The sequence below is a fragment of the Berghia stephanieae genome, chromosome 14 (genome assembly GCF_034508935.2).
Source record: "Berghia stephanieae isolate SIO BIC M18660-M18661 chromosome 14, UCSD_Bste_1.3, whole genome shotgun sequence".
NCBI lineage: Eukaryota > Metazoa > Mollusca > Gastropoda > Nudibranchia > Aeolidiidae > Berghia > Berghia stephanieae.
This window is the reverse complement of record NC_088373.1, coordinates 16,720,048-16,747,547: the sequence shown is the minus strand read 5'-3', so window position 1 is coordinate 16,747,547 and position 27,500 is coordinate 16,720,048. Positions and strand designations below refer to the sequence as shown.

Genomic DNA, 27,500 nt, shown 5'->3' with positions numbered 1-27,500 from the left:
TTGGGATTAAACTTTGATAAGACAGAGACAGATGGAAGATCTTTACCACAAGAATAAGAGAAACAAGTAAATGGCTAAAAGTCATGAAGTTAATGGGCATGATCTATATTAACTTTCCATGTGTGTTATTGGTCACATTGCAAAATGTACTCAAAGTGACCCACATAGTGAAAAGTGTTCACAGATTTTGAAATATCTAACATCTCGATTGGTCACTTTGTTCAGCTTGACACAGGGATATGTTTACGACTTTCATAAACAAAGCAACGTTTTTACATGTGTTAAGATATATCCAATCGTTGAACAGCAACAAATCATGTGATTGATGACCTGCCTGGACGAAAACATGAATATAGATCGCTCCTATTCATGAGCATTTAAACTTTGCAGACCATCTGTGCCTTTGTGTGGGTGTGATATTGAGTTGACTAAGCAGGGATAGAGTGGTCTTGGTAGCAACTCCTATTCTCTACTTGAAATGATACTCTAGTCATCCTTTTTATAGATAGTTCGAAGATGACGTCACTCAGGCCTTTGTTAATTGTTTTTGCCATCTGCGTTTGTGAGTTGTTCTCACTAAACTGTATTAACCAGACTATAAAAGTTCATGGTTACACGGAGTTTGTGTGTTGGTCCGTTATACTTCCGGATGGCAATGTTGTGAACTCCATGGCCAAGCGCATTCTATCTATAAGGTCTTTTAAGCACATCCAAATCCTTGACCTATTATCTTTTCACTATTCAAATATCTTCCCTTTAACTTTTCTAATCGAAGAGTGTTCCCAGGGCTACAGACAGCTTCTAACAACAAACATAAAGGAAACATGTCCATCTTCTCTTGTCTCTCGTGTCTTTTTTGCTTTTTCATTAAATCAACAGCCACCATAATCATCATCACCTTTATCATTATCATCATCATCATCATCATCATCATCACCATCACCACCATCAACATCACCTTTATCATCATCATCCTCATCACTATCCCCCACCACCACCCCCCACCACCACCATCTTCATCATCATCACCATCACCACTATCATCACCATCATTACCATCATCATCACCACCATCATCACCATCATCACCACCATCATCATCATCATCATCATCATCACCACCACCATCATCATCATCACCATCATCACCATCATCACCACCATCATCATCATCATCATCATCATCATCATATAACTCACCAGCTAAACCCATGAATGATGTTCTATCACAAGGTCCATTTTCATCTCTATTTCCAGGACAAGGTTGGCCACAGAAGTTGGCGGGTGGGTTACTGCAGGATCGAGCCCGAGACCTCATTCCATTGCCGCAGGAATCAGAACACATTGTCCAGCTACCCCAAGGTGCCCAGTTTCCATCAACTTTTGTCAAATTTAAAAGATAAACAAAAAACAACAAAACCTTTTTATTTTTTATTTAACAAAAGATAAAATGAAGTCAACATAATAATATCTTGTAAGGACTTGTCTTTAAAAATTAACTAGAGCATTTATATAGCGCAATATCCACAAAACATGCTCAAAACGTCAGGGTCCCTACACCAACACTTAAAACGTAGGATGAGTTTCCTTATTTCAAATGAAGTAAAGCTCCAAAACCTAATGGTAGTGATTGTAGAGGATGATGTGGTGTTGGTGATTGTAGTAGTAGTAGTGGTAGTGATGATGATGTGGTGGTGGTTGTAGTTGTAGTGGTAGTAATGATGATGTGATGGTGGTTGTTGTAGTAGTAATGGTAATGATGATGAAATGGTGGTGGTGGTTGCAGTAGTAGTGCTACATGGTAGTGATGACGATGTGGTTGTGGTGGTTGTAGTAGTAGTGGTAGTGATGATGATGTGCTGGTGGTGGTGTAGTGGTAGTGATAATGATGTGATGCCAGTTGGGCAATATTACCTTTTTCTGACAGAGTCAACGCTGTTAATGTCCAGATACTCATTTTACACCTTAGTACAATGAGCGAATATGAGTAGAGTCTTTTCCCCAAGGACTCAACTATGCACGGTTCAGTGCAAGTCTTGAACTCAGAACCTTTTAGTCTGTAGGCAAGTGTCAAATTCACAAGACCTCATGGCCATGATTCCACTAATAAAATCACTAAATATCACTGATTTTCATCGCGATGCAAAATCTGCAACTGTTTTTTCAAATTTTCAAGATTTTGCAAAGAAAAAAGCAATAATAAAAAAAGGCAAAAAAAGAAGATTTTCTCACTTTTAATTTGATAGCTCGTGTAGAACGTGAAAGATAATTAATCAAGAGGAGAGTTTCTTTTTTTTCTATCTCGTTTTCTTCCCTTTTACTGGCACTGATATGACCTTACATTTGTTGCAAGCACCATGAAACCCTTAAAACAAACAAATACCTTTCTCTTTCATGAACTAATGATGGGTTTTTAGGAAATTAATAGCAAATATTTGCAAATTTTGCTGTTTTTAGCTTGCAAAATTTTGGATTTTTTTTTTTTTTTGCAAGAAAACACCATGTCAGGCATATTCAAAAAAGAAAATACTGTTTCATGGTCGCGATGATTTAGACGTGAGAAGAATGCAAAGTAAGATAGGTGAAGGAAGAAGAGCAGGATAATGAGGAGAAGGAGGAGGAAGAGGAGGAGATGAAATAAGATGAGGAGTTGAAAACATACGGCATTTCATAGGGCAAGGTCCAGCAAAACAGGTCTGAGAATCAGTGCCTGCTCCAGGACAAGGGAGGCCACAAGAGTTAGGCGATGGGTTTGCACATTGTCTGTTTCTGATTTGGGTGCCGCTTCCACAGGTAGCTGAACAGCTTGACCATCTTTCCCATGGTGCCCAGTTGCCATCAACTAGTAAAAAAAATCAAAAATAAATCACATGACAGAACTTTTTTACACAGAGAGTTATTGAACGTTGGAACTCATTGCCAGCAAATGCCGTTGAAGCGCCGAGCGTCAATGCTTTCAAAAATAGATTAGATGCTGTGATGGAAAGTTATACCTATGGATAGTGTAGAAGTGCCTCCCACCCAAAATAGCTATGATCAAAAGATCAGTAGAGAAAGTGTAGTGTACGCTAGCCCCTGTTCACAAGATCAGGTGGGGAAATGCATTATATCAGTTGTGAACAAGACATTCAGTGACTGGAAAGACTCGGCGACAGGCCAGTGGCCTTATCAAGCGACGTTGATACCTTCTATTCTATTCTATTCTATGAGCTTGACATATTGTATAAATGTGATTTTAAAAATCTCTCACAAAATGGCTGACACCTGATTGAGGCAGAATGAGAATGACAGCTAAGACAAAGCGACATTCGAATGTGCGCAAAATCTCAATTAAAATAGGTACCCCCTTGGGCCAATTGAATGTTCGGATGAAAGAAACGATACCATTGGTTCAATTTATAGTACTTTTGTAGAAAGTAGGATTGGATTACATTATTGTTTTTGCCTTTCAAGACCGACCGCACTGTGCGGCCATTGGCCAGTAGAACAGATTCTGCTCTGGCCACACAGTGCAGCCAATGGCGTTGAAAGAGTTAAGTTTCATGCAATATTTTTGTAGCATTAAAAGAAATTATGCCCTTCCGCCACAACATCATAAGATATTGTCGCCTGGGTATTCCACGAAGGAATATAGATAGTTCATTAAACAAGAATTCTGATGTAAACAGGAATCACCCATGTTGTCCAAGTGAGCAAATTGGGGGTTAATAAGGAAAAAACACAAAAGTGCCCTGCAGCAGGACTCAAACCCAGGACCTTCCGTATCTGTATGGTTGGCGCTGAAGAAACCAATGGTCTGGTTGTATTTCAACGGTGTCCTCATTGGGCGCGGGCCCATGTCAGTCGGGCCTTGAAATCGTTTAGGTGTGGTGCCATGATGACCAGTTCACCCAGCCCATTCCACTCTTCCGGGTCACAGTGCAATGCCTTAAACACTCGGCCACTTCCCCCCCCCCCCCCTCCCCCCTCCATTTTTGTAGCATACTACACAGCAAATGAACTGCCCCTGTTTACACCACCCTTTTTCCAATACTTACCACAACAGTCCCCCTTGTCACATGGTCTGAGGTCTACAGGGGCACCAGGACAGGTCTGCCCACAGAAATTGGCTGCTGGGCTGTCACATGTTCGTCGCCTGATCTCATTACCACGTCCACACGTAGTAGAACATCCCTCCCAAGAATTCCACGCTCCCCAATTACCATCAACTGTTGGACAAGAGGTTTTAAAGAGTTTATTGATGAATTTGTCTGTCTCTCTTATCTTTGTTGATGTTCTTTTGACTAGGTCTGGGCCGGACCAGCATTTCTCAGTTCCAAGAGTTTACTGATGATGAAAGCTCAGAATCGCTGTTACTGGTACGGCTCCCATAATCACCCTACGGAGTGCAAGAGTAACTACCTGTCATCTGCTTAAAATCAACCAATCTTTCTGGTTCAGCGGTGTTGGCTTTATCAGGCTTCCTTCCACATGCCGGAAAGTTAGGCCTAAAATCCCTTATATCCTTTTCCAGTCAATTCAAAAAGCCCGAAACTTATTATTTGTGACCCATTGCCTCAAAACAGTATTATGCTGGGGTGGTCTCGATAACGAAAATGAATTAAAACCTTTTTCACAAAGCCAGAAATCTGAGCTAAGCCGAAAATCTTTCACCCATGACTTCTTCGCAGTGAGACAGGGCTAATGTCACTTTTTAAAAAAATGATTAAAATTGAGATTTTATTATATATAGCAATATCCACTACGCAAAGGATCTCTGACCAAAAGCAACACCTTACAATTTTTTTTCCAACAGACACAATGCTGTAAAAGGCCAGGTACTCATTTTAAACCTGAGTACGGTGAGAGAATGTGAGTAAAGGGCCTTTTCCAAGGACTCAACTATGCCCAGAGCGAGGCTCGAACCCAGAACCTTCTAGTAAGTCCAAAGGCGAGTGTCATACCACAAGACCACATGGACGCATAAATACACTTACGGAATATTTTACAAGAAACTCACCACAGCAATCTCTCTCTTTACAAGAGATGGTGTCATACGGTGATCCAGGACACCTCTGTCCACAGAAATTAGGAGCAGGGTTATCACAACGACGGATACGTGACCTCAACCCATCGCCACAAGACTGGCTACAAGATGACCATGTGTTCCAAGGGCTCCAGTTACCATCCTCTGTGATGTGGATAGGGTAAGTGTAATATAAAATACTAACAATAACGATGACGATGATGATGATGATGATGATGATGATGATGATGATGATGATGATGATGGTGGTGGTGGTAACAAAGATGAATATGATGTAACATGATGATGATGATGATGATGTTGCTAATAATAATAATAATAATAATAATAATAATAATAATAATAATAATAATAATAATAATAATAGTCAAAATAATAATAATAATAATAATAATAATAATAATAATAATAGTCAAAAGATTAATAATAATAATAATAATAATAATAATAATAATAATAATAATAATAATAATAATAATAATAAATAATAATAGTCAAAAGATTAATAATAATAATAATAATAATAATAATAATAATAATAATAATAATAATAATAATAATAATAGTCAAAAGATTAATAATAATAATAATAATAATAATAATAATAATAATAATAATAATAATAATAGTCAAAAGATTAATATAATAATAATAATAATAATAATAATAATAATAATAATAATAATAATAATAATAGTCAAAAGATTAATAATAATAATAATAATAATAATAATAATAATAATAATAATAATAATAATAATAATAATAATAGTCAAAAGATTAATAATAATAATAATAATAATAATAATAATAATATTAATAATAATAATAATAATAATAATAATAATAATAATAATAATAATAATAATAATAATAATAATAATAATAATACTACTAATAATAATAATAATAATAATAATAATAATATTAATAATGAAGACAATCTGACGATCACGCGTGGCCTAAAATGAAATTTCAACAAAAAATTGCCATTTCAGCATTCCAAGAGACTAATGATTAAAACACCAAACTATGTCTATTTATTATCATAGTTGAAAAGTCCAATGCCAACATTTTGCATGGTTCGAAAGTTTTGCTCATAGTCATAGTCATGGTAACAATGAGATCATGCACAAGTATGCGCTCAAGGACTCATTTAAACATTAGAGAAAAGTCCATACATAAATGATAGTGGCAAGCCATCCATCTATTCTTAAATTATCAATATTACAAATCAAATGGGTCACGAAAAAAAAAAAAAAAAAAAAAAGAGAATAAAGGATTTTTATTTTTAAAAAGGGGGAGGGGGGGGGGGGGGGGGGGGGGGAGGCAGCGAATCATGGGGAACGACTGGATTTTTCTTGTTAGGTGATGCTGTATTTCTTATTTCCCTTGGTCTTGGTATTAAATTTATCAGCAAAATTATCTACTACCATTACCACTTATTAATATTATCTTTTAGTTTAGATATATTATTTATTAAAAGCCTGTCATTTAATCGTGTTTTTGTGTGAGGCAACAGAATAATCACTTCTAATTTAAGTAAACATAATTTTTATTATCGTTGTGAACTGAGGTCAAGAGCAAAACACGCGGCGCGGTCCCGACCACCATTGGTTAAATTAAATGATTTTTTTCTATCAAATCTTTTCTACTTAAAAAAATCCAAACGTACAAAATCGTACTTGTGTGGATAGATATGCATTATCTGTATATCTGAGCCGATTTCTATCTTAATAACACACAAAATTATAATCTTTACACTTACGGCTTACCAGTCAAAAGAGCCGCATGTTGCAGTGTTGGGTTATCCGATTGCTTTTATTCGATCGACGCTCTCGCCAAACCAGAATAATTATTCGAGCAAATGCTCGAGCTGCGAGCTGTAAAACCAATCTCTGGAATCATTTCAGATGATACTTATTCATTTTTTAAATCGGCTAAATCAGAAGGAAACTTTATTCCATCTTCTTACTTTTATTTTATTAATTTATTTATTTTGGAGAAAACATATTATTAATAAAAATTATAATAGAAAAGCGTTTCTCTGTGGCAAATTTTCACCAGGCATGTATGTGACGGAAGAAGATCCAACCCGACATCGACTCCTTGAAACGGGAGGAGAAGCACGCTCACTTCATCAGTGGGGGCTTGCCACCTGTACAACATATGTACCCGTTGTGATCAAGAGCTCGAAACCGCATATATTCTAGTTGAACGGTGCGGTGTGACGAAACTTCCGAGCGGGTTTGCGACGGTACACGAGTGCGTTAATGACGTTGCATCCTGGACAGATCATCATAAAATATAAAAGCTCAAAAATTTTTAGTGTGTGCAAAAATTAGAAGCTGCTACCGCAGACAGTAACTGCTTGATGACGTCACCCACTCGTTTATCCGTTCGATTACCTGCTCGTGTATATAAGATTCGACGAACACCCTCTCGAACTGTTCTTTACCCGTCCGACCCAAGATGCCGCATGCCAAGGGAATAACAACCTGACTCCGCGAGATTAGATTATTTACTAGTTAATTCCCTTGATGCGAAAGTTTGCAGGCTCATAAAGAGAAATAACTGCGAGAAAAGTGCTAGAGATTTATTTCTTGATGTGGTTGTGTACCCTCAACAAATATAACCACGGACAAAGAAGGAGTCAAGTTCGTATAAAACAAGTTGTATTCTGGCAAATTAAAAAAAAAAAAAATGCATTGAAAATTATCTGACAAAACTGCGGTCTGACAATGTTATCAGTTCGTTACTTTTTCCAGTAGGCCTATACTTCTTTTTGAAAAAAAAGAAATAATTTTGTTCGGTAGTGTAGGCCCTATAAACAAAATAACAACAAGGCCCAAAACACCCAGGTCGACCACTTAAAGACCAAATCTTGGGGCATTTGTACTTGATACGTTTCCTTTATAGGCGTAGGTTGAATACGCCAGTCGGCCACTTTGTAACACATAAAAATGTATGACTTGTGTCGAGATTATGTGATATATTGAGGACAGTAGATATAATGTCTGGATACTGACAAATACTAATATACCGGCGTGGCAAATAATAATAATAATAATAATAATAATAATAATAATAATAATAATGATAATAATAATAATAATAATAATAATAATAATAATAATAATAATAATAATAATAATAATAATAATAATAATAATAATGATGATGATGATAATAATAATAATAATAATAATAATAATAATAATAATAATAATAATAATAATAATAATAATAATAATAATAATAATAATAATAATAATGGTCGTTGACTATAATATTGAGGGAGAAAAAAAAGTAACAAACAGGATTGTGACGTCAAGCGCAATATCTAATTTATCTTTAAAAAATGACGTTTTTATAATCTATAGATAGTATGCGCTTGGCATAGAAGCTCATAACATTGCCATCCGGAAGTATAACGGACCAACACACAAAACTGTGTGTAACCATGAACTTTTATAGTCGGGTTAATACAGTTCAGTGAGCATTACTCATAAACGCGGATGGCAAAAAAACAAACAATAACAAAGACCTGAGTGACGTCATCTTCGAACTATCTATACAACTCACTGCAACAACTGTTTTGGTTCCCACATTGTCTTTGTTCATCAGCAGGGCCGGGGCAAGTGTTTCCACAGAAGTTGGGGGAGGGGTTGTCACAGCGTCGTTTGCGACTGGATACGCCCTGTCCGCATGTGGCACTGCAAGGCGCCCATCTCGACCACGACGACCAATTACCGTCAACTACGTGGAGGAAAGAAAGAAAGAAACATTTAAATTTAAATATTATAATACACTTCAACAGTCGTAACGTCACTTCCCTCATAATGACGCATGGTAACTTAGTAACTGGCTCTAAACTATCGGAACAATGGCGGACGCCGTATGAAATATTTCTACGACGGGCATAAAAGCGTATCCAGAGGAAAAAACATTTTAAATATGATCTTGTTTTGACTTTTACAAATTCTGATCACATGACATATGAAAAGTTCTAGCCAGCATGAAGAATAAATAGTACATATTTTCTTTGTTTAGAACCAAGATGGCCGCCGTTGCTGGGCGACATGACATCACACTATTGAATCCAGTTGTAACCGCTCGTCTCAAAACGGCATTAATTAAGCTGGTGTAGCACGCCAGAATGACTCTATCGCCAAAAAGACTCTAGAGTTAAATTGGCGTACGCGAGACAGACTCTAGAGTCAATAATAATAATAATAATGCTGAAAACTTATATAGCGCTATAACTCCGAGACACCAGACTCTAAGCGCTTAAATTACAAATTACTTTGGCTGAAACATACTCATTCACACACACAAGCACACACACACACACACATACACACACACACAATACAACACACAACACAAACCAAACCTATCTTGCTTCTCATACCATCTACTAAAATCGAAACAAATATGTTTTAAGCGAACGTTTAAAAATAGACAAAGATTCTTTTTCACGAATGCTCTGCGGTAAGGCGTTCCAAATAGAGGGTCCGAAATGAGAAAAGGATCTCATTCCAGCATTTTTCCGAATTCGAGGGACAACTAGTTTTGTGGAATCACTGGCCGAACGTAAGGGGCGGGGTTTTGAATATCTTTCAATTAGTTCTGAAAGGTAGGAAGGGGCAGTACCTTCAAGACAACGATACACTAAAACACAAGCTTTGAATTTAATTCTTTTCTCAACAGGCAGCCAATGCAGGTCATGAAGTAGAGGTCCGGCAGAGTCGCACCTACGCTTCATAAATACTAGTCTGGCAGCGCTGTTTTGGACAATCTGAAGACGTTTCAGATTGTATTGCGAAACGCCAAACAACAGAGCATTACAATAATCCAATTTCGATAGTACGAGGGACACAACCAGGTGCTTGGTCACATCCTCAGATATGAACCGTCTAATGGAAGCAATCTTTTTTAGTTGGAAAAAGAGAGATCTAACCAAATTATTAACCTGATGCTCCATCGACAGTCCAGAGTCTAAGAATGTGCCAAGGTTTTTCACTTTGTCAACAATTTGAATAGAGGCATCCCCAACTTCAAATCTGTTTCACTTTTCCACTTCCTGTTCCCCACATACAGCACCTCCGTCTTATCATCATTCAGTTTCAGTCTGTTCTCATTCATCCATTTCTTAACACTTTGGATACAATTTTTACTATTGGCTGATACTTCTTGTAAATTTCTCATATTGGAAACGCAGTACAATTGCGTATCATCAGCGTATTGATGGTAAGACAGACCAAAACTTCTGATGATTTTAGACAGAGGGCCAACGTACAAAACAAAAAGAACGGGTCCAAGTACTGAACCCTGGGGAACCCCACAATCAAGAAAGATTTCCTCCGATCTATATTCATCCACCGTAATAATCTGTTTACGATTAAACAAATATGACCTAAACCAATCAAGCGCTGCACCAGACACGCCATAAGTAATTTCAAGACGTTTGAGAAGAAGATTGTGATCAATAGTATCAAAAGCAGACGATAGGTCAAGCAAATTCAGCAAAGAACATGAACCATTGTCTATAACAGAGAGGAGATCATTAACAACCCTAACAAGTGCGGTTTCCGTCGAATGATGTTGCCTATAAGCAGACTGAAATTTTTCTTCAAGACAATTATTTTTAAGATGAGACAGTAATTGTTTCAAAACAAGCTTTTCTAAGATCTTAGAGAGAAAAGGAAGATTAGAGACAGGGCGATAGTTTTTTAAGTTCTCTTTATCGAGATCAGGTTTTTTCAAAAGGGGTTTGACATGAGCAACTTTGTAAATGTCTGGTACAGCACCTGACTGCAACGAATTATTAACAATACATGTAAATGGTGTTAAAATTACATCAATGCATTTTTTTAAAATGGCAGTATTTAAGGGGTCTAAATCACAACTTTTAGTTGGAGACGACATAATGCAATCACGTAAGTCAGCTTCAGTAATCTTTGAAAAATGTGTTAACGAATCACCATGAAACTTGTCAAATGTTGTAGGGATCGATTCAGACGAGAGTTCCTTCCTGATGGTATCCGTTTTTTCTTTAAAATATTGACCAAAGCGAGTTGGTAGATCTGCACGATCGATTAAAGATGGGAGAGCTGGTTGCGTCTGTTGTCCCAGCAGTTCCTTGGTCAAGGCAAAGAATTGTCTCGAACGTCCCACGTTTTTGAGGCTTTCTTCATAGAATTTCTTTTTGGCCCTGAAATTGACGGCTTTTGCATCATTTCTAGCCGCGATGTATCGCTTCTTATCGACAGCATCTCTGGACTTGAGCCATTTTCTTTCTGCCCGCCTCCTGGCTAATCCATTCAATTTTATTTCGGTATTATACCAGGGTGCTTGACGTCTCACTTTTACTGCTCTAGTTGTTAAGGGAGCATGCTTGTCCACCGTACCAACAATTGACTCGTGGAGACCATTCGCATCATGTTTATTTTTAACGTTATGGTCAAGGTCTTGTTTAAAAATGTTCATGTTTATATTCTTCAAATTACGAGATGTTATCATCTTTTTTACTTCGTGCTTCATTGGAAATAAAACGCAAAACACAATTAAATGATGGTCAGAGATTAATTTATCAATATTTGAGACAGGTGAAGAGAGAGAATGTTCAATGTCTGTAATGACATGATCTATTGTGTGGCCATGGTTGTTTGTAGGACCGCTTACAAGTTGAATATAGTTGTTTGTGTCAATAATCTCCCGAAATACTTTCGATTCATTTTTGTTTCCGAAATAATCAATGTTAAAATCACCCATAAAAATATTATGCTTTTTGTTAATGGATTGCATAGACATAAATTCTCCGAACTCAGATAAAAAATCAATTGTTGATATTTTGTTTTGTTGGCTTGGTGGTGGGCGGTAGACACAGTGAAACGACTTTTTAAAATTATTTTCATGAATGGCAAATCCAGCGTATTCAAAACTTCTAAAATTATCATGGTGAAATGATATCTTGTCAAAGAGTGACAAGTTGTAAATAATTGCAATACCACCTCCTTTCCTCCCAATGCGTGGAAATGATTTAATACAAAAGCCTTCGGGTGTAATTGCTTTCATAATTGGATCATCATATGAATGATTAAGCCATGTTTCCAAGATGACAAAAATATTAATTTTATGATCTTCAATAATGTCGATTATGTCTTGAGTTTTATTACGACACGATCTAACATTTAGTAATCCAATTTTTAAACTGGTATGATCACTACGTGCAGGTTGTTGTTGTTGTTGTTGTTGTTGTTGCTCAAGACGGTGCTGTTGCTGCGAGTTGTTGTCATGGTGGTCGTTAATTTCATACTGACTGTCACGGACAGTGTTGACATTTGACAAGGAACGGTGAGGATTACTCATTGAAGTGATTAGATTGGATGGGGGACGAGTGTTGATAAATTGAAGCGAGGATCGAGGTCGTAGGGGGAGCGGGCGTGGGGTTGGCCGATGACCAATGACGGTGGTTATAGGGAGTTGTTTTCGTCTACCCCCTCTGAGTCTGTTCACAAAATTAGTATTATAAATAGATCGATGTACACGGTAGTTGTTAAAAGTTGTAAAATATAGCACAGTGAATAAAGTTTCCAATATGGCTGTAAACAAATAGCAGTTTAAAACTATGTTCGACTTTGGAAAATCCATACTTAAATTTTAAAATTTTAGAAAAATCCTCTGTTAGAAATCGTTAAATTGGTATACGCGAGACAGACTCTACAGTTGGCCTCGCGGACGCGAGACTGACTCTAGAGTGTGCCTCGCGTATGCCAATTTAACTCTAGAGTCTTTTTTTTTTTTTTTTTTGGTAGAGTCATTCTCGCGTGGTACACCGGGATGATTAAAATGCTGAATATAGAATATATAGCCAGAAATTCAAACTTGGGTTGAGTTTGTTTTTATTATTGGGGAGAATTAATATCATAATTTTAAAAATTATAATAAAATTTAAAAAATGAAAAAATTGAGCTTTATATTACGCAATATCCACTAAATGTGCTCAAAGCGATTTATAAGGGGTCCCATGGTCAACAGCAACATTTAACATTTAGGACGGGACATAATGACGCCTGTTAGGCGATGTTACAATTATATTTTTTTTCGGACAGAGACAACACTGTTAACTGCCATGTACTCATTTTACACCTGAGTACGATGAGAGAATGTGAGTAAAGAGCCTTCTCCGATGACTCAACTATGCGCCGAGCGAGCGCAAAAAAAAAAAAAAAAATTTAAAAATATTATAGTTATAATTATAAATGGCGTTTATATAGCGCTTTACCCTATTGACAGAGGCTCTAAGCGCTTTATGGTGATATAAAACAAACCATATTACAGTACAACAAATGTAGACGGAAAAATGATACAAATTCAATTTAACAACAGCAAATCATGATAAAGTAGATATAGCAACTTATGACGCAAAAGATAAAACTTTAAGTAGATAGTAAATATATATATGAAGAGTGGTTTTCCAAAACTCCCTAACTCCGTTTTTCCTATTTTGAGATATTAGGATTATTTCCCCTAAAACTTTTCATTCAGATATTATATTATCATTTTAAACTCCAAAATCAGACAAATATAGGGAAAATATTGTGTAATTTGATGCTTAAAATATAATTTACATTTCAATTTATCTCATGAATGGAACCCGGAAAGTCTCAAGTTTATTACATTTGTTCTCTGTTTCTCTCTCTCTCTCTCTCTCTCTCTCTCTCTCTCTCTCTCTCTCTCTCTCTCTCTCTCTCTCTCTCTCTCTCTCTCTCTCTCTCTCTCTCTCTCTATTTTTTTTTTCAATTCTTTCTATTTTTTAAATATTTTTTTTTTGCCTTTTTATAAGATGTTATATTTAGTTTTGTATATTGCTCCCCCCCCCCCATACACACACACACTCACCACATTGCCAAACGGAAGTATAACGGACAAACACACAAAACTCTGTGTAACAATGAACTTTCATAGTCAGGTTAATATCTTTTAGTGAGAATTACTCATAAACGTGGATGACAAAAAACAATAACAATGACGCGAGTGACGTCAACTTCGTTCTATCTATATGCTATTATTATTACTTACGACAGCAGTTTTGTCCAGATGAGCAAGGTTGCATCTCTTTTTCAGGTCCAGAGCAGGATCGACCACAGTGGTTTGGTGCTGGACTATTACAGATCCTGCCTCGTTCTTGGAATCCCTGGCCACAGGTGGCGCTGCAGGCACCCCAGGTCATCCAGGGAGACCAGTTCCCATCGACTGGAGGAAGACACAGACGACACAGGAGCGTATAATTAGGTGGAATTTTTGCGATTAAAAAAAATGTTGATGAATGTTAACTGGAATATATATATATATATATATATATATATATATATATATATATATATATATATATATATATATATATATATATATCACACGCACGCACGCACACACACACACACACACACACACACACACACATATTGGTGTGAAACAAGGTGTAAACGACAGCTGATTGACAATTATGAATAATCTTTTTTGGTGCGCATGAATACAAATCCAACGCTTTTAGTTTTAGGTCAATAAATTGTCATTCAAGCAAAAAGAGAAAGATACAAATTATGGTGAATAGAAGTATTCTCTACCATACCATTTGGTTACAATCTAATAATCTTACTTGGAGAGTTAGAATAAACGTATTCTTTCATTTCTATGTACTTATTCATCTCGTTATATTTTTATCGTGCAATAACACATACTCGCAAGCTCGTTGTGTTCTTATTGGGCAGGATAAAAATAACTCATTTAATAAATACAAAGAGATGAAAGTATCATGTAATGGTCAACAAGATGAACAAAATATCCAACTTGCAATGTGGTGATATACGCAACAGAGGTTGAGAGGGATAGGGAGAGACAAAGAGTGATATAAATAGAGAGAGAGAAAGAGAGAGAGAGAGAGTGAGAGAAAGAGAGAGAGAGAGAAAGAGAGAGAGAGAGAGAGAGAGAGAGAGAGAGAGAGAGAGAGAGAGAGAGAGAGAGAGAGAGAGAGAGAGAGAGAGATCTAGAACTGACCACAACAGCTTGCGAGTCCTTGACAGTTCCTGACATCTGTGCCTGGTCCAGGACACTTCATTCCACACGAGTTGGGACTTGGGTTGCTACACGTCCTTGCCCTTTGCTGGAAGCCTTGGCCGCAGGTGGCGCTGCAGGAAGACCACGTGTTCCATGGCGTCCAGTTGCCATCCACTGAAACAGAAAGATTGATTATAAGTGTGTACATATACGTCATAATTTTGAATTAAAAAAAAAAAAAAAAAAAAAAGCAATTGATGTCGTAAACTAAACATCAAATATATTTAACTAGCGACTGGATTGATAGGAAAAAAGAAAGAAATAGATAGATTAATGAATGAAAAGGAGAAGGAGGAGGAAGAGGAGGAAGAAGATGAAGAGGAGGAGGAGGAGGAGGAGGAGGAGGAGGAGGAGGAGGAGGAGGAGGAGGAGGAGGAGGAGGAAGAGGAAGAGGAAGAAGGAAGGTGAATGTTTTGGGTTCAGACCCTTCGTCAGACAATCTTACCACAACAATCTCCCATGTTACAGGATTCCATTTCCATCGGCTTGCCCGGACAATAGTTTTGGCCTGGAGCGGGGGCAGGGCTGTTACACAGCCTCTTTCTGTTCTTGAGACCACGTCCACAGGTCACATCACAGTTGGACCAAGCAGACCACGGAGACCAAGCAGGCTCAGGTTGGTATTTATCTGTGGTATTTCAAGGATAATCAAAAAATTAAACAAAACGTGTCTGTGGTAATTCATTTATAATTAAAAATAAACAAAGCTTGTTTGTAGTATTTTAACGTTAATTTGAAATTATACAAAGCTGTCTATGGTATTTTAAAGATAGTTTAGAAATAGCATAGCGTATATTATAATGTATTTAAAACAATAATCAAAAAATAAAAATTGCGTATCTATGGTAATTGAAACTTGATAACAAAAAAATAAATAAATAAATCAATAAATAAACATAGCGTTTCTGAGGTAGATCAACAATGAGTTTAAAGTAAACAAGGAGTGCTCGTGTTATTTTAAAGATGATTTTAGAAAGAAAAAAAAACAAAAAAAAAAACAAAAAAACAAATTGTGTTTATGATATTTTAAAGATAATTCCAAAAAAAAAAACAAAAAAAAAAACAACCAAACATAGCATGTCTGTGGTATTTCAAAGATAATTAAACAATAAACAAAACGTGTTTGTGGTATTTTAAAGGAAATCAAATAATGCACATGCTGGTTCTCTACTTGAAGTATTTTAACAAATCTCATTTTAAAGGCAGGAATCCTCAAACAGTATGGGATAGTATTTTATTCTGTCTCATAAGGCCAGTAATAGTCTCTTATTATTTTTAATCAACAAATAAAGAAATGTACAACAAAAAAAGAACAAAAACAAAATCGCGACATCTCATGATCCAAACAAACCGTGGTATTGAATTCTTTACCTTTGCAGCCATTCTTGCATTTGTCTGTGAACATGTTGTAGATGTCCTTAAGCATCTGTGTCATTTGTACAACAGTCTGTTTGAAAGGATACTTGTCATTGATGCAGCACACACCTGGTTCTTTGCACGATTCTATAAGGGGGTGGGGGGGTGTGGGGGGAGGGATAAGTGCCGGAGAGAAAGGGGGTGGGTGGAGATGAGTATACCAAATCAGATTTCAAATAATATGCAAAAGAGCAAAATTGAGTTTCCGATAGCTTAATAATTGGTTGAGCAATCGACAAACAAGGAGAAGGGTGTTATTAGGATTCAATAGTCTGATGTCACGTCCGCCCAGAAACGAGCTGCTTGGTTCTAAACAATCGGTACTTTTTATTCTTCATGCTGGCTAGAACTTATTCACATGTCTTATGATCAGAATGTATAAAAGTCAAAACATGATCAGATTTATAATGTTTTTCTCCTCTGGATTCACTTTTATGCTCGTCGGAGAAGTATTTCATAAGGGCGTCCGCCATTATTTCGATAGTTTAGAACCAGTTACTAAGTTACAATGCGCCATTACGAGGGAAGTGACGTCACGACTTTTGAACCCTATTTCTTTCTCAGTCAAGATTTTTGTTATCTGACCTTCGGCCCACTTAGCAGTGAGACTGGGGGGGGGGGGGCTGATAGAAAGTACTTTGTGATAAACCCACGGTCTATCCAAAATGACAAATTTGGAAGCAAGACACTGTCAAGAAATCAGGAAGGCTCTTATTCCAAGGCTTCGCCGGTCTTACGTTTGAAGGCTCTCATTCCAAGGCTTCGCCGCTCTTATGTTTGAAGGCTCTCATTCCAAGGCTTCGCCGGTCTTATGTTTGAAGGCTCTCATTCCAAGGCTTCGCCGGTCTTATGTTTGAAGGCTCTGATTCCAAGGCTTCGCCGGTCTTATGTTTGAAGGCTCTCATTCCAAGGCTTCGCCGGTCTTATGTTTGAAGGCTCTCATTCCAAGGCTTCGCCGGTCTTATGTTTGAAGGCTCTGATTCCAAGGCTTCGCCGGTCTTATGTTTGAAGGCTCTTATTCCAAGGCTTCGCCGGTCTTACGTTTGAATCAAAGTTATGAAATAAATTTCAAATAGTCAACAAACGTCTTTAAGAGACGAGACATGGAAAAATAAAAGAAAATAAACATATTTATTGACAAACGCAAATTTCGATAAAAAATTTAAAAGTACAGAAAACCATAATTATCATCATATGTTTTAGATAATTTTTTTTTCTTTCACCAAATGTATATGTATAATAGTCGAACTTCACAATAAAAATTAAATTAAATTTAAAAAAAAAAAAAAAACCCATTGAATCGAAATTTCTTTGGTTTCAATTGACAGCTTATTTTCCAGACTAAAAAAGACACAAGAGCAACATTCCAAAAAAAAAAAACCGTACCTGGTTTGGTGCAACCAAAGCTGAGGACTTCTTGGACCTCACTTGCCCATTTCTTCATTTCCAAGACTTCGTTGTTGAGAGGACATTGGTAGTCCTTGGTCGATGCTGTCAATTGGAGGGTGTTGGTGTTGGTGGATAAAAAAAAAGAAACGTCACATTAAGAGATCAATGAAATATTTTTTTTCAAATGTGACCCACCATCTCCAAACGCTATTATACCGGGATGACGTAGGTGCAAAAATTGAATTTATTGACGAAAACATGAAACTTGGGGTTAGTTTCGAATTGTTCTGTTAGAGAATGATGACAATTTCTCACAATCCAAAAGCTCAAAAAATTGCTATTTACTATCAATTTAATCCTAAAGTCATTTTTCGGGGTCCAATTCATCACGACATAATACCGTTTCAAGACGAAGGGTCACATAAATAACAATACTTGGAGAGCAGTTTCAGCTTTGGAAAATAGACCAGAGAAATGAAAATACGTTTCGGCTGGGTTGGGGGGGGGGGGATAACGACAGTTTGTTTGATGGGATATTAGCAAATGTGCAATGCTCACACCCAGCTCTTTGCACGATGATGGAGAGGGAAGAAAGTCGCCTTTCTAACACAGAATAAAGGAGAAGGTCAAACCAAAAATCCATCACCACTCAAATGTAGGAGGTGGAAAAGGAGATGAGTGGGCCACATGTTGAGGAGACCAGGGAGAAAACTTAATCTGCCAGTCCCTCGCTTGGAATCCCCAAGGGACACGAAAGGTGGGACGTCCGAAAAAGAAATGGAGACGCTCACTGTCAGACGAACTGACGATGGCAGGCCTAATTTGGGAGGTTACCAAGAAGATGGTCAAGGACAGAAGCAGAGGGCGGACGCACAACGAGCGAAGAAGATAAAGTAAGTCAGTAATACACATAGACATACATATATTGTTTGATGCACTGTCTGATGCGATGTGGTAACCCTGATAATATTAAGTGTTTATTTGGAATGTAGAATGTCATGGTTTGGCCACAATGTGAGGCACGAAGGTTTGTGCAGAACGGTGATGGAAGGCACCTTTGAAGAAGAAAGAAGAAAAGGAAGACAAAGGAAAGTTTGGATGGACAATATCAAGAAATGGACAGGAATGAAGATGGAAGAACTCTTGGAGGAGGCCAACAATAAAGAAGAGTGAGCGGAAAGTGGTGAGAGCTGCATCCCATGTATCCCCCCGACGATCATCAGATCATGGGATTAATGAATGAAGTAATGAAATGAATAAGTGAAAAAAGAAGTTTGTAAGACAATCGAAACAGGAACGTGTGAACAATGTCAGTCACAGCTTTGACTTGCACTGTTCCATTCACAATTTCATATCTATATTAGAATGTTTGGATAGGCAGACACGGGTCTATATAATGTGTACTTTAAGACAGAACATGGCAAGAGTGTAAATTCGACTTACTGACACAATCCGTGCATGTCTGAAGGTATTTTTCCAGTCCCATCGTGTCATAGTATTGTCTGTTGGAGCGACCCAAACCATCATCATAGGTACGGGGCTGGTTGTTGGTCGCCGGTTTCCAGTTAGGATTCCAATTGGTTGGTACCTGTGGTTGAGGCTTCGGTTTGGGATTCCAGTTTGGTTGTACGACGGGCTGAGGTGCAGGATTCGGGTTTGATGGGGGGACGTAAGGTCGTGGTTGAGGTTTGGGTTGTGGGTTGGGGTTCCAGTTAGTTGGGTTTGATGGGGGTACATAAGGTCGTGGTTGAGGTTTGGGCTGTGGGTTGGGGTTCCAGTTAGTTGGGTTTGATGGGGGTACGTATGGTCGTGGTTGAGGTTTGGGCTGTGGGTTGGGGTTCCAGTTAGTTGGGTTTGATGGGGGTACATAAGGTCGTGGTTGAGGTTTGGGCTGTGGGTTGGGGTTCCAGTTAGTTGGGTTTGATGGGGGTACGAAAGGTTTTGGCTGGGGTTGTGGGTTGGGGTTAGGGTTTGGATTCCATGTGCCTGGTTTGGAAGATCCAGGGTTAGGGTTAGGGTTAGGATTAGGATTAGGGTTAGGGTTAGGATTAGGGTTAGGGTTCGGATTCCATGAACTAGGATTGCTAGGAGGGTTCCAGGGATTTGGGTTAGGATTGGATGGGTTATAAGTACCAGGTTTGGACGACTGTGGACTGGTTGGATTCCAGTTGCTGCCTTGTTGCTAGGAATAAAAGGATAGAGTACTCATATGCAAAATGGGAAAAAAATAGATTAGATTTATCATAATGGACCGATTTCTTTTGTTTTCCAATTCCTTAAACCCTAATCACTCTATTTTTGTTGGTTTGGGGCCCTGTGTAAATCTATTTGAACAATATATGTATATAAATATATATATATATATATATATATATATATATATATATATATATATATGTATATAAATATATAAAGCTCGTCAACATTATTTTAAAGCCAAGGACATTTAATGTGGAAGGGCGTGTTTTACAGTGCTGCATAAAGCACAAAGTCTGATATATTTAAAAGAAAAGTCTGAAATATTTTCTGTTTATTTTGGTCACAAGACTTTAATTTCAATTTTATATTGTTTCGGAAGACACCCAATGGATAAATGAAAATAAATAAATAAATAAAAAGTAAGATAGATAACAACAATAAAGCTAAATATAAAATAGATTAATCATTAGTGAATAGATAAAATGAATGAATAAATAAACGATGAAGCCAACATTTTTGTCATTCTAATTTCTTTTGAACATCATAATATTTGAACAAAAATGTTTGCGAGAGTTAAAGTATATTAACACTGTGTTCATCATCATCATCATCATCATTGTCGTCATCGTCTTCGTCGTCGTCGTCCTCATCATCATCATCATCATCATCATCATCATCATCATCATCATCTTCATCATCATCATCATCATCATCTTCATCATCATCATCATCATCATCATCATCATCATCATCATCATCAACATCATCATCATAATCATCATCATCATCATCATCATCAATTTGGAATCTACTCACCTTAGAATTAGGACCACCCACGGGTGTTCCCGCCAAAGGATCAATCCAGAGAGCGCTCGCTTGTTTGCTTGACTCGTCATTCTGGAGTTCGTTTTCGTTTTTCTTGCCTGGAGGAAGATTTTTAAAAAATAGTCATGGTGTGTTAGGAAGTAGTCCTTCAATTGGATTCAATAGTCTGATGCCACACGCAGTTTGGTCTAAACAAAGAAAACCGGTACTTTTTTTATTCTTCATGCTGGCGAGAACTTTTCCACATGCTATGTGATCAGAATGTATAAAAGTCAAAACATGATCAGCTTTAATAACATTAAGCCCATGGGGCCGGAGTTTATCCCGGTTTCTGTGCGTGAAACGGACAATAGTAATTGTTTGCTCTCCTTTGGATATAGGATGCGAGTCTATCGCAAAGTACTTTCCGCAAAATCTAACAGACTCAGCTACCCATTCTGACTGCTGGGTGGACAGAGAGGTCAGGAAAAAAATAACATCTCTACTGCACCCGGGATCGATCTCACTCCCTTTGCGTGATGTGTTACCAGGTGGGTTTATTTAACTCCCTCCTTACCAGCTATTTTCAGAATTTTACCCGAAATTTCATACTCACCAAACACACAAAAATATATTTTTCAAACATATTTGTAATGAGTATATTCTATATTTTGTTCAGAAAAATGAGCTCTGCAACACAGTGTCAAGTTTTTATAGCTATAACTATAACAAAATGAAATCAGAATAAGACATTTTTTGGCTGCATCGTAACGAATGTGACGATTTTACTATGGGTGGAAAGGAGAGGGTTAAGTGATACTAAGCTGCTAGAAGCTGTGGACTGTAAACAGTATTAATAATAATAATAATAATAATAATAATAATAATAATAATAATAATAATAATAATAATAATAGATCATTATTGTCCATAAATATGGCAATTTGTCATTTAGTTACACTTGTTATAACGTTAAATGATAACTGTAACATTGAACAGATATTTCACTCCTACTTATTTTCTCTCTCTCTCTCTCTCTCTCTCTCTCTCTCTCTCTCTCTCTCTCTCTCTCTCTCTCTCTCTCTCTCTCTCTCCCTTCTTCTCTTTCTTTCACACGTCCGATATACACAACATAAACATATTCATTTCGTTTTCAATTATTAAAGACCAGCGACATATCAAAAGGTTAAAACTCAGTTACTATTATGTCCATTTCACGCTATAGAAACCGGGATAAACTCTGATTCTAAGAGCCCTTTGGCCCCCTTAATTAAGGAATGTTTCCATTAAAAACATCCGTATAATCACGTTTTTGGTAAGAGAGGTAGGCGGTATAATGGTGTTTCACTGTAGTTGTACATTTCTAAACAGATGATCACGAATACTGCACAGTTCCACAATTTCTTAACCCCACCTCCACCCCCACCCCTCTTCTCTCTCTCTCTCTCTCTCTGTCTCTCTCTCTCTCTCTCTCTCTCTCTCTCTCTCTCTCTCTCTCTCTCTCCTCTCTCAAAGTCTCAAAGACTGTAGAGGAATTATAAGGCATTGTCTGACAGTGCTATTGAATTAGAATACAATTAAAATGCTTGGTCTGTATAAAACTTACTTCAAACAATTTAAAAGTAACTCGGTGATACAATAAGACAAACCAGACCTCTATTTGTACTTTAAATAGTACCAAGCCATTGAGGCAAATAGTACCTAGTATCATAGCGTTCGAAGATTTTTTTTATTATATCGTTTATGAAAAGATATAGGACTTTATATAATATAATAATAATAATAATAATAATAATAAAATAATAATAATAATAATAATAATAATAATAATAATAATAATAATAATAATAATAGTAATAATAATAATAATAATAATAATAATAATAATAATAATAATAATAATAATAATAATAATAATAATAATAATAATAATAATAATAATAATAATAATAATAATAATGATAAAAGGAAAATAATCAAATATCATTTTAACAAATATATAATAGTTTGTTGGGTTTTTTTTTAAATTTTAAAAGGAAGCACTCAAGAAAACACACAAATCCAAGTTTACATTGACAACAAAAACATTTAAATTTAAATGGCTTTGGACAAAAAGATCCGCCCAGACGTTTAAAAAATGTTCTTTTGTCTATTCAGAACTGCTGGGACAAGAACTGCTGGGACTGGTTTCTGTCTCATGCTGACATAACGTCTTATCTCTATTCTGGCCAAAACAAACAAACAAACAAACACACAAATTAGATATATTACCTCATATCGTTCGATTCAAATAAGCCGACCAGTGTTAAAACTCATTCTTAAAACATATATTTAATACAGGTCTTGAATTTAAGTTTTTTTTTTTTTAAATGTTTTATCTAGGATTATTTTATTTTTTTAGGGGGGGGGGGAGGTGGGGTTGCTGTTTTTTTTTTATTCGATAAATATAGTAATAATGATAACGATAATAATGATAATAATAATATAATAATAATAATAATAATAATAATAATAATAATAATGGTAATAATGATAATAAAATAATAATAATGATAATAATAATAATAATAATAATAATAATAATAATAATAATAATAATAATAATAATAATGATAATAATAATAATAATAATAATAATAATAATAATAATAATAATAATATAGTAATAATAATAATTAATAATAATAATAATAATAATAATAATAATAATAATAATAATAATATGATAACAATAATAATAATAATAATAATAATAATAATAATAATAATAAAATAATAATAATAATAATAATAATAATAATGATAATAATAATAATGATAACAATAATAATAATAATAATAATAATAATAATAATAATAATAATAATAATAATAATAATGATAACAATAATAATATAATAATAATAATAATAATGATAATAATAATAATAATAATGATAACAATAATAATAATAATATAAATAATAATAATAATGATAACAATAATAATAATAATAATAATAATAATAATAATGATAATGATAATAATAATAATATACTTGAAAAGACTTGAGCTTTTATATAGCGCAATATCCACTAAACGTGCTCAAAGCGCTTTACAATTTGTCCCTGGCCATCAGCAATAAGTAACATTTATATGGGACATGACACCTGTTAGGCGATACAAAAATTTTTTTTTTGGACAAAGACAACACTGTTAACGGCCAGGTCCTCGTTTTACACCTGAATACGGTGAGAGAATGTGAGTAAAGAGCCTTCTCCAAGGACTCAACTATGCGCCGAGTGAGAGGCTCGAACCCAGGAGACAGAGGAATGGACGAATGTATGAAGTATGTGCGACTCTGCGACCTCGTGGTATGACAGTCGCTTTCGGACCAGAAGTTTCCTGGGTTCGAGCCTCGCTCGGCGCATAGTTGAATTCTTGGAAACGACTCTTTACTCAGATTCTCTCACCCTACTCAGGTGTAAAATGATTAGCTAGCCGTTAACAGTATTATTTCTGTGGAAAGAAAAAAAAATTGTAATATCGCCTAACAGGCGTCATGTCTCAATCTGCAGGTTACGTGTGTTGCTCTTGGTCAGGGACCCTTTGTAACGAGCTTGGGCACGTTTAGTGGATGTTGCGCTATTTAAAAGCTTGTTTGTTTTTGCTTTTGTTTTGTTTTTTTGTTTCGTGTGTTGCTGTTTGTCAGGGACCCTTTGTGACGTGCTTTTGGCATGTTTAGTGGAAATTGCTCTATTTAAAAGCTCGTTTCTTGTTTTTGTTTGTTTGTATTTTTTTGGTTACGTATGTTGCTGTTGGGTCAGCGACCCCTTGTAACGTGCTTTGAGCACGTTTAGTGGATATTGCGCTATTTAAAAGCTCGTTTGTTTTTGTTTCTTTGGTTACGTATGTTGCTGTTGGGTCAGCGACCCCTTGTAACGTGCTTTGAGCACGTTTAGTGGATATTGCGCTATTTAAAAGCTCGTTTTTGTTGTTGTTTTCTTTTGTTTTGTTTTTTTGGTTACGTGTATTGCTATTGGGTCAGTGACCCTTTGTAACGCCCTTTGAGCACGTTTAGTGGATATTATTGCGCTATTTTAAAGCTCGTTTTTTTTTCGTTTTTTTTTTGTTTTGTTATTTTTTGTTTGTTTTTGTTTTGTTTTTCTTTTTTGAAATGTTAAATCTTATTCTGTCTAAAATGAAGAATTGTGTTTTGTCGGTGGACGGGACCTGAATGCTGTTTCCCGTCTACATGCTTGGTGGTTAACCACAACCTTTTGAATTTCATATCCGGTTTACCTCTGTGTGTCGGAATCGGAATCGCATTCAAATCATTATGAATTCTAATGAATTTTATCGCCAATATTATAATCATAATAATACCAAATACATTATAAACATGTTATCTCGCAGTGTGAATACAAATATGGAATGTTTCTAATATGTTATATTGATATTCATATACGAAAAAAACAACTTCTGCAGACATTCTGGAAAAATTCATGAGTGAGGGGGGGGGGGAAGGGAGAGATAGATAGGTAGAGAGAGAGAGAGAGAGAGAGAGAGAGAGAGAGAGAGAGAGAGATAGAGAGAGAGAGAGAGAGAGAGAGTAATTAGGAGTCAAATATCTGTTCAATGTTATACAGTTATCATATACCATTACAAAAATTGTAATTAAATGACAAATTGTCATATTTATGAATTATAAAGATCTACTACTACTACTACTATTATTATTATTATTATTATTATTATTATTATTATTATTATTATTATTATTATTATTATTATTATTATTATTATTATCATTATCATTATCATTATTATTATTATTATTATTATTATTATTATTATTATTATTATTATTATTATTATTATTATTATTATTATTATTATTATCATTATTATCATTTTATTATTATTATTATTATTATTATTATTATTATTATTATTATTAAATTATTATTATTATTATCATTATTATTATTATTATTATTATTATTATTATTTATTATTATTATTATTATTAATTATTATTATTATCATTATTATTATTATCATTAATCTTATTATTATTATTATTATTATTATTATTATTATTATATTATTATTATTATTATTATTATTTTATTATTATTATTTTATTATTATTTATTATTATTATTTTATCATTATTATTATTATTATTATTATTTTGTTATTATTATATTATTATCATTATCATTATTATTATTATATATTATTATTATTAATTATTATTATTATATTATTATTATTATTATTATTATTATTATTATTATTATCATTATCATTATTATTATTATTGTTAATATTATTAATTATTATTATTATTATTATTATTATTATTATTATTATTATTATTATTATTTTTTATTATTATTATTATTATTTTTATTATTATTATTATTTATTATTATTATCATTATCATTATCATTATCAATATTATTATTATTATTATTATTATTATTATTAATATTATTATCATTATTATTATCAAATTATTATTTTATTATTATTATTATTATTATTATTATTTTATTTTATTTTATTATTAAAATTTTTTTATTATTATTATTTTTAAAATTATTATTTTATTATTATATTATTATTTTAATTTTTAAATTTTATTATTATATTATTATTATTTAAATTTTTTTTATTATTATTTTTTTTACTATATTTTTATTATTATTTTATTTTTATTTTATTTTTATTTTTTTTATTATTAATATTATTATTATTATTTTTAAATTATTTTTAATATATAATAAATTTTTATTATTTTTATTATTATTTAAATTTTTATTATTATTATCATTTTTATTATATTATTTTTTATTATTATTATTTTTTATTATTTATTATTATATTTTTATTTTTTATTATTATTATTATTTTTTATTTTATTATTATTATTTTTATTATTTTATTATTTTATTATTATTATTTTTATTTTATATTTTTTTTTTATTTTTGTATATCTCAAATTTTCCAAAAGGGATTGGAACCGTTCACCCTCGGCCCTAGATGTGTATTCTAGTTGATATACCTAATTTTTTATTCTTAAACGGTGTGTGGTTTGTGTGTTTGTTTGTTGGGGGGCTTGTGATTTTCAAAAAGGGGGTTGCATTTATATATAATATATTAATATATATTATATATATAAAAATATATATATATTTCTGTGCCAACGAAGCAAAGGGCATTCACACACACAAAAACACCAGCAACAAAGCTAGAACATTAATAGAAAAAATAAAAAAATTATGAAAAAAAAAGAAAAGGTGAATAATATTCAGAAAAAACACCGGTCTGTTTGTTTACAACGGGTCGTTTCAGTATGACAAGATAACTGGCAACTATTCTTCTGTATTTCTGAAGTCTTTCGTAACAGGAACCGATATTATCTTATTGTCAAAAGAAAAGAATAAAAATAAAAGAAAGATTTTAAAAAAAAGAAAAGAAAAGACCGCTACATGACGTCATTGCAATCTTTTAAAATACTTTTTTTTTTTGTACAGTTTAGAGTGGGGGTGTTG

The 27,500-nt window shown here is 34.3% G+C and overlaps 1 protein-coding gene across 5 annotated transcripts in view; it reads right to left on the bottom strand.

Annotated features, from left to right (window-relative positions):
* Positions 1–27,500, bottom strand: part of LOC144959858 (SCO-spondin-like) — a 148,236-nt gene that overhangs the window by 46,906 nt on the left and 73,830 nt on the right. For all 5 annotated transcript variants that reach the window (XM_078892663.1, XM_078892660.1, XM_078892659.1 and 2 more), the window contains exons 4-15: positions 20,969–21,075; positions 19,397–20,135; positions 17,951–18,055; positions 16,520–16,651; positions 15,594–15,776; positions 15,089–15,262; positions 14,114–14,287; positions 8,612–8,785; positions 5,000–5,170; positions 4,038–4,208; positions 2,663–2,842; positions 1,201–1,380 (exon numbers count right to left, since the gene is read on the bottom strand). In XM_078892663.1, the coding sequence (XP_078748789.1) occupies positions 1,201–1,380; positions 2,663–2,842; positions 4,038–4,208; positions 5,000–5,170; positions 8,612–8,785; positions 14,114–14,287; positions 15,089–15,262; positions 15,594–15,776; positions 16,520–16,651; positions 17,951–18,055; positions 19,397–20,135; positions 20,969–21,075 (2,490 nt within the window). The remainder of the gene's footprint in view (positions 1–1,200; positions 1,381–2,662; positions 2,843–4,037; positions 4,209–4,999; positions 5,171–8,611; positions 8,786–14,113; positions 14,288–15,088; positions 15,263–15,593; positions 15,777–16,519; positions 16,652–17,950; positions 18,056–19,396; positions 20,136–20,968; positions 21,076–27,500) is intronic.